The following is a 7,330-nucleotide window of genomic DNA, read 5'->3' on the forward strand; positions in this document are numbered from 1 at the left end:
TGCAGGGGTCGTTTCCAGATCTCGAGAACGGCTCGACCGATTGCGCTCAAATTTGGTACACAGTTAGGGACCGGTTACTAGGGTGCCGTGCACAAGTCAGTTGGGACCCATTTTGCACGTGCGCACGTGCAGGGTGCCGCTTCCAGATCTCGAGAACGGCTGGGCCGATTGTGCCCAAATTTGGCACATCGCTAGAGACCAGTCAGTACGGTGCCGTGCACAAGTCAGTTGGAGGTGCCCCCTCGAAATTTCGCACGTGCAAGACTCACCCCCTCGCTCGCTCCGTTAGTCGCCCCAAAAGGCGCTATACTGGTTTATTAATCAATACAGAAAAAATAGGCAAATAAGGTGTGTAGTTTGAGTCAATGAACAAAAACATAGTGAATAGATAGACGGCGCCACCGGCTGGCAAGGATACATAACATACGTCATTCCTCATTCATGGCAAGGATACATTCATACGTCAAGGATTTATCGTAACATACGTCATTCCATCACAGACATTAAAATTTGAACACATTTTACGTTTGCATTTCCCTTCAATCAGCCTGGCAATAACAATATAAACACCAATGAGAAATGAGCACCATGGGTTTATAAACTTACCCCTGGTGAAGGGACTTCAATCTTTATCTCCTCTTTAACAACCGGCTCAAGGACGCCCTCGGATCCGTGACTGTCTATGGGAGTGGAGTCCCTCCGTCTCTGGGATCGCCTCAAACCCCATTCTTCGTCGCTGTCAGCAGAGCCCTCCCGAGACCACTTTGGTTCCATCGGTGGTGTTGACGCAGCCTGCGTAAACGGCGGTCGTTCAGACTCATGATTGTTCAATACAATACAATACAATACACTAGTGAGATAGGGTATATGGTCCTTTGTAAGTTCACGTCGATTTTAACTATACCAAATCACGATAAGGTGAGTGTGTAGGTAGCAAGAAATAGCAAAGTTCTAAAGTTGTCTGTCATCAACAAAAATTGAGTAATTCCATTTGGTATTGATGACCCATTACATCTCTCATCAATATCAATGATACGGTTTGTCAACATGAATGTAGGCACCAAGTAAATATTGTCACAACACAACTAATTGTGGGTACTCTTAGTTTTGAATGCTACTGTTTTAAGTAAGTACAATGACAAACTCAAGACCTTATTTTAACTGATAAGACGCAGACCAATATGAGCACTTTTATGTTGGATCCCCTAGTGTGGCTGGGATTTTCCCTACACCAGCCATCTGAAAATAAAAGCAAACCAAATCGAATAGAAATTTGATAACATGCTAATACAGGTGGCCATATTACAAACCACAATATTCAAGTTTTTGAGGTCTCCATGTTTGCACTCTAATAACTAGACCAATTTGCCCAATTGAATTGAACCAGAGGTTGGAAATTCACACTGGCCAGATGCCAGCCCTACATGTCTAGACTCTTAGACACTGTACTGCAGAACTGTAAAGTGCACAATGGCAGCAGCACAACAGTGACATTGTGGCAGTGATTGTTAAATGCACAGCCACAAGTGAGACTAACTATGAACACTCATCCACAAAATGGGTTACATGCCCAGGTTCGCACACCCCATACTAAGAGGACCCACAGGTTTTCTTACAGTGAAGCCAGACTACATATTACGGCAATTGAGTCAATAAGCTGCACCAGCTTGGTTGCCACTCCAATACCGATAACCAACCAATTATTGGACCAACTACTCTCCAATATGTTGCCATGTACATCATTCTCTTGGACAACAATGCACCATGGCACAGCTCAGTTTAGCATAGTACCACTCACTGCCTGGCAGGCAGTGACTCCCTGCAGGCTGCACTGTCCCAGGGTATATTGCACTGTCCCATGCAGAATCTGCACAAACCACTTAATCACAAAGCTTGTACCATACTGCCCATCAGCAGTGGCTGAATGACTGAACAACAGCTTCCATCAAAATAGGTATGCTTAGCAGCCTAGTGTGATGCCTCCTTGAAACAGCAGCACACAGCCAAGCACAGGACCTGAAGTCTGGGGTTCCAGATATATTGTATATATCTATAAATATGACTATAGGATTTTGCTTATATGGCAGACATATAAACTAGACTGGGCAGCAAGGGAATTTCTGCAAGTTAGAGGGAGCAAAAAGAGGAAATGTGCTAGGCATAGGTGACGTAACACAAGCGGTGACGCAGTGGTGTGGGCGGGACTAACGAGCGATGAAGTCCTCACTGCGCATGCGTGCTGCAGCATATTTCATTTTGGCTGCGCAGCCGAACAGCCCTCAGGTTCGATTATCTTTTCTTTTATTTGCGGCACATGTAAGCATCATATTCAGATTCAGAATGTGAAATTACCTATGAAAGAACATGCAAAATTTATGTTTTAAAAGTGAATCAGACTTTTTCTGAACATTTACCAGCATTCCTAGATTGATGTGACAGCTACCCATAATGCAACACCTACCAAACAAGGGTTGGTCAAATATTTTGATTTAATGGCTCTTCATTGCAGTTTTGAAATCACAAATGCAGACATCTTTCTTTTTAGAGTAGGTAACACATACCTAAAGGTTTTGTATTGTGTTAACTGATGTACATCTACCTCAATGTGGACTTCTCTGAAAATTACAAAATAACAACAACCCTACGCACGCTGGATCCTCAAGGCCAAGGCCATATAGGAATCTTTAGTATCTACTAGGGTTACCCGCGTGCTCCGCAACGCGAAGAAGGGTTATGTTTGACCCGTGTGTATTGGGTTGGTCTGTGTCGATTTGGTTGGTATCCATTTCCTTCGATTGCTTTTTGACGGCCAAGCATTTTGTAATAAAAAAGATACATCGCATCGAGGTGCCCGTGTCGTATTATCATGCGTTCTACTTTAGGATGATTCGAAAACTGGCGTGAAGTCTTTTGAGGGCCATCGATGAATTTCGCTAAAAATGACGATGTAATGGTTTGGAACATTTACATTTTTAAGGATACTGTTGCTAATCATGCAAAAATGAAGAGTGAATATTGGACAGAATTGAATGCTCTATCCAATGGTACCATATTCAATTGCCAAAGGTATCAGGTTATGCAGCAAACCCCGTGTGATTAATAAAGTGGCACAAAATTGACAAACACCATTTTCTCCTGTGATTTGCACCACCTTGATTTGGATCAATCAGCTTTTCACAATTTTTATATGAGAGGCGGTACCTTTCTCTTGCAAATAGGCGTTGAATTAACTCGCTCCATTTAACGGTCACCTAAAAATAAAATTAATTCCAAAATCCCTCAAAAACCGCAATTTTTCAAATAAAAGTGCCCTCTCCGGTGCACGTGGCGCGTGCTATCCTCTGCATTGTACACCATTCAATAGCCCGTTCAATTCTGTACACGATGCTGTTTTCCACGTGCCGGTCGGACCCCTGGTCACCAAGATATTGCACGGGAACTGGACCCGTGTCGGCCAAAATTAGCCGTTTTCGCCCGATTTCGCACGCCGATTTATACATGTAAAGTCTATGACGCGAATTTGCACTTTTTGAGCACGCGCCACGCGCTCCCTATCAATCCGATCGAGCTGAGACCCCTCAAAGGCACGTCGCGCATCCTTGATCTATGAGTTGTGCAAATTTCACCGGGCTAGGTGCAACGGTCTGGCCTGTAGTCCACGCAAAGCACCACCAAGTCGGGACCTCGGTAACGGACAGACGCACCCTCCTCAAATAGTAACCGCAGGTTGTTTGAAAAGATGCAAATTTCACCGGGCTAGGTGCAACGGTCTGGCCTGTAGTCCACGCAAAGCACCACCAAGTCGGGACCTCGGTAACGGACAGACGCACCCTCCTCAAATAGTAACCGCAGGTTGTTTGAAAAGACAAACACTATTCGTTAGAATTGTGTTTTTCTATTGAAAAACAACCGGAGCGGTCCTTCTCCGGGCTATGTTTTGCAAGTCTGGCAGCGAATCGAGACATCTTGATTGGGGCCTAGACGAATCGCTCAATTTCCGTAAAAAGTTCAGGGTATGGGCTCCCGCAGGCGATCTACTTGATGGCATCGGTCGCTACTCGCTAAGAAGTCTTTTGCGCGTGGCACGTGCGATTCCATTTTCCCCATGTTAAGTCAACGGGGTTTTGGACACTTTTTGCGCGATCGCGAATGGCGGGAAAACGAGCCAAGGAAGAGGTGGTTTTCTTCCCAGCATTTTATGGCAAACACGTTTGGGTACACGCCAGTGTGCGCTGTATACCCCTCAGAATCTCGGAATGTGTCTTTGCACGAGGTCAAAGTTGGAATTTTGCTGTGTCCCATGTTAAGTCAATGGACGGCGATGCCGAGACTTTGCAGAGACATTTTCATTCGTTCATTGTACAAAATTTTAGAGATAGAATTCGCCCAAACTCTTATATCTTGTAGAGAAAGGAGCATAGTACATGTTGGTATGCTTCGTTAAGCTGGCAGAAATCGTTTTTTTCTAATAAAGTTCATTTGAAAATTAAAATTTTTAACATGGAAAGTCAATGGGAGCGTCTTTGTTGCTTAATAACTTTTTACGTTGCAGATATACCAAAGTGAAAAGTTAATAAAATATACAACTTTCGATGCTCTTTCCACTGATGCATAGAACGTCACTGCACGATGTGCCGTTTTTAAGAAAAGTTGTAAAAAAGCAGGGCTCGACTGTGACTTGAACCCAACCACATTAGACTATACGAACAGGTGACGGCGATACCTCCCGTGTGCGGATGCGCCACTGATTATTGCTGAATATTAGCAGTCGGCCGCCGTGGGGGCGCCTTTGCAAAGGTTATATCTCCACAACCGCTTGACCGCTTCACTCGCGGTCTTTTGAGTGAGATAGCTTCTTCCTTTCTCACACGTAGTGTGCTACTCTCGATGCGTATGTGTGACCCCTAATGCACGTGCCACGTGCAAAACGAAGAGGTGTCAGTTCGGTAGCAAGTGTAATAACTCTAGTTATTTTGCCGATTGCGCTGATCCTTGGCATGGATGTAGGCACCCGCCGGGTAATACATTTCTGTGTGTCACGGTTGGGGTGCCGCTGCACGTGCGCACGGGCAGGGTGACGCTTCCAGATCTTGAGAACGGCTGGGCCGATTGTGATCAAAGTTGGCACACCGTTAGGGCTCGGCGAGTAGGGTGCCGTGCACAAGTCAGATGGGACCCAGTTTGCACGTGCGCACGTGCAGGCTGACGCTTCCATATCTCAAGAACGGCTGGACCGGCTGTGCTCAAATTTGGCATACCACTAGAGACTGGTTAGTAGGGTGCCGTGCACAAGTCAGTAAGTATGTATTTTCATGTGCCACGGCTGGGGTGCAGCTGCACGTGCGCACGGGCAGGGGTCGCTTCCAGATCTTTAAATTGGATGGGCAGATTGAGCTCCAATTAGGTACACCGCTAGAGACCGGCGAATAGGAAGCCGTCCACAAGTCAATTAACCCTATTAGTGGCAGGCTCCTGGCTACCCCTATTAGTGGCAGGGGGGGGGGCTGTTTACGACCCCCCTTGATATCTCGAGATCTAACGGGCCGGTTTTCAAAATTCAAACGGCATTCGATTTCGTTCAACGTGATCTACATTTCTAAAAAATAAAAAATAAAAAATGTCAATAGGGGGGGGGTAGAGGGGGGTAAAAACGGGCAGCCTATTATAGCAAAAACGTGTCAAAAGGGGATGCACAATAAATAACTGTATATGTTATCACATGATACCTTTCATTCACTGTTCGTAAAACTGGTGCAGTATGCATTCAAGCGGTTACATACGTCAGAGGCGGCAATGCGGCACAGCATGCATTCAGGCGTCTGACACTTCTGCCATCTAGCGAGGAAAAAGGAATGTTCAGCTAAGATGCCAGCCGCATTTACCACACTCGGTAACCGGCATGACAAGCTTAAGTGATTCGGGAATTGATATCGAGAAAGCAGTGCACCTGAATCGCGATGCGCCTGCAACCCAAAAATAGAAAATGACCAGGTGGACAAGGTCACGCGCTGTTTGAGGAATTGAAAATGCAGATGAAGTTGTTAACGCTTCTTCAGGAATTAGAAATTTGACGGTTACGGTTAATAATTGTGCTGTCAATTTCAATAGAGGCGCATACATTACTCGGATTGACGGATTTACACACATATATACAGTTCGTTACATTGATCATTGTTCTATCACTGCATCGGAACTGTTGTTTGTGCTTGGTTTGTTAGAAGACTGGGACGAGACCAGGGTAGACACGGTGAGTGAGATGCCGCCGCAGTGTACCATCGCTGTCGAAGCGGCCGATTCTTTCAGCGTATATTATTTTCCGAAAAATAGGTAGGCAATCAATGTTAGTTTCACAAAAAGTCATCTTAAGTTAGAGTCATTATGGTCTGCGCAATGGATCATACCTAAAAAAACTGCGCATCTGAGACAAACGTTGGTTGTTTACAGCTTTGATTCATGTTGCTAGGTGGTTGCTAGGGAGCTAGAGACACCAAGAAAGATCATAATCTAAGCAACATTGCAGCATTTACGGTGTTGTGCAGCGTGCATACCGCATTGCTAGTGAGGGCCGATAAGAATAAGAAAAAGAACGACTTTTGATAAGATTGGTATCGGTTACAAATTCGATACCAGGGCTTTTCTTATCTTTGTGCCATATTCGCACTGATTCTTTGGGTCTTAGGTTGTTTATTTCTTGCGTGATTGCTGTATGGTTGTAGTGTTTTCCTGGAATCAATCATCACAAACATGAAAAACATATATTTCGCGATTAATGTGCCATATGGAATCAACAAGGTACAGGTCTCGCAGGTGTTTGCAGTACTGTTTGTCTCTTTGAAATTTAGTAAATTTCCGGCCATATCTTCTTCGTCAGTAAATTTCCGGCCATATCTTCTGCATCGGAACTGTTGTTTGTGCTTGGTTTGTTAGAAGACTGGGACGAGACCAGGGTAGACACGGTGAGTGAGATGCCGCCGCAGTGTACCATCGCTGTCGAAGCGGCCGATTCTTTCAGCGTATATTGTTTTCCGAAAAATAGGTAGGCAATCAATGCTAGTTTCACAAAAGGTCATCTTAAGTTAAAGTCATTATGGTCTGCGCAATGGATTATACCTAGTAAATTTCCGGCCATATCTTCTTCGTCAGTAAATTTCCGGCCATATCTTCTTCGTCTTAATCTTTTAAAAGGGTTAACGATTCATCGATTTATACTACAAATGCCCACCGTGATCCTCTTAACCCGGCAGTTGCTGGGGTATTTCGCCGCCCACCGTTTGCTGGGGGGGGGGGGGGGGCGTTAAACGCCCCCAGCCGATAACTCGAGAACCAATAG

General features: G+C 45.0%; 1 protein-coding gene across 6 annotated transcripts in view; it reads right to left on the reverse strand.

The window, feature by feature from the left end:
* The window catches only part of LOC122392125 (histone-lysine N-methyltransferase PRDM9-like), a 97,558-nt gene extending 94,790 nt beyond the window's left edge, over positions 1 to 2,768 (reverse strand). Inside the window, exons 1-2 of one of the 6 annotated variants that reach the window (XM_043386686.1) lie at positions 2,705 to 2,768; positions 607 to 792 (exon numbers count right to left, since the gene is read on the reverse strand). In XM_043386686.1, coding sequence (XP_043242621.1) covers positions 607 to 774 — 168 coding nt within the window. In that variant the 5' untranslated portion in view covers positions 775 to 792; positions 2,705 to 2,768. Of the gene's footprint in view, positions 1 to 606; positions 793 to 2,461 lie in introns of all 6 variants that reach the window. The other 5 variants (XM_043386685.1, XM_043386689.1, XM_043386688.1 and 2 more) reach the window with 5 other exon arrangements.
* Between the last annotated feature and the right edge of the window lie 4,562 nt (positions 2,769 to 7,330).

This window comes from Amphibalanus amphitrite, unplaced genomic scaffold (assembly GCF_019059575.1).
Source record: "Amphibalanus amphitrite isolate SeventyFive unplaced genomic scaffold, NRLGWU_Aamphi_draft 000470F_arrow, whole genome shotgun sequence".
Lineage (NCBI taxonomy): Eukaryota > Metazoa > Arthropoda > Thecostraca > Balanomorpha > Balanidae > Amphibalanus > Amphibalanus amphitrite.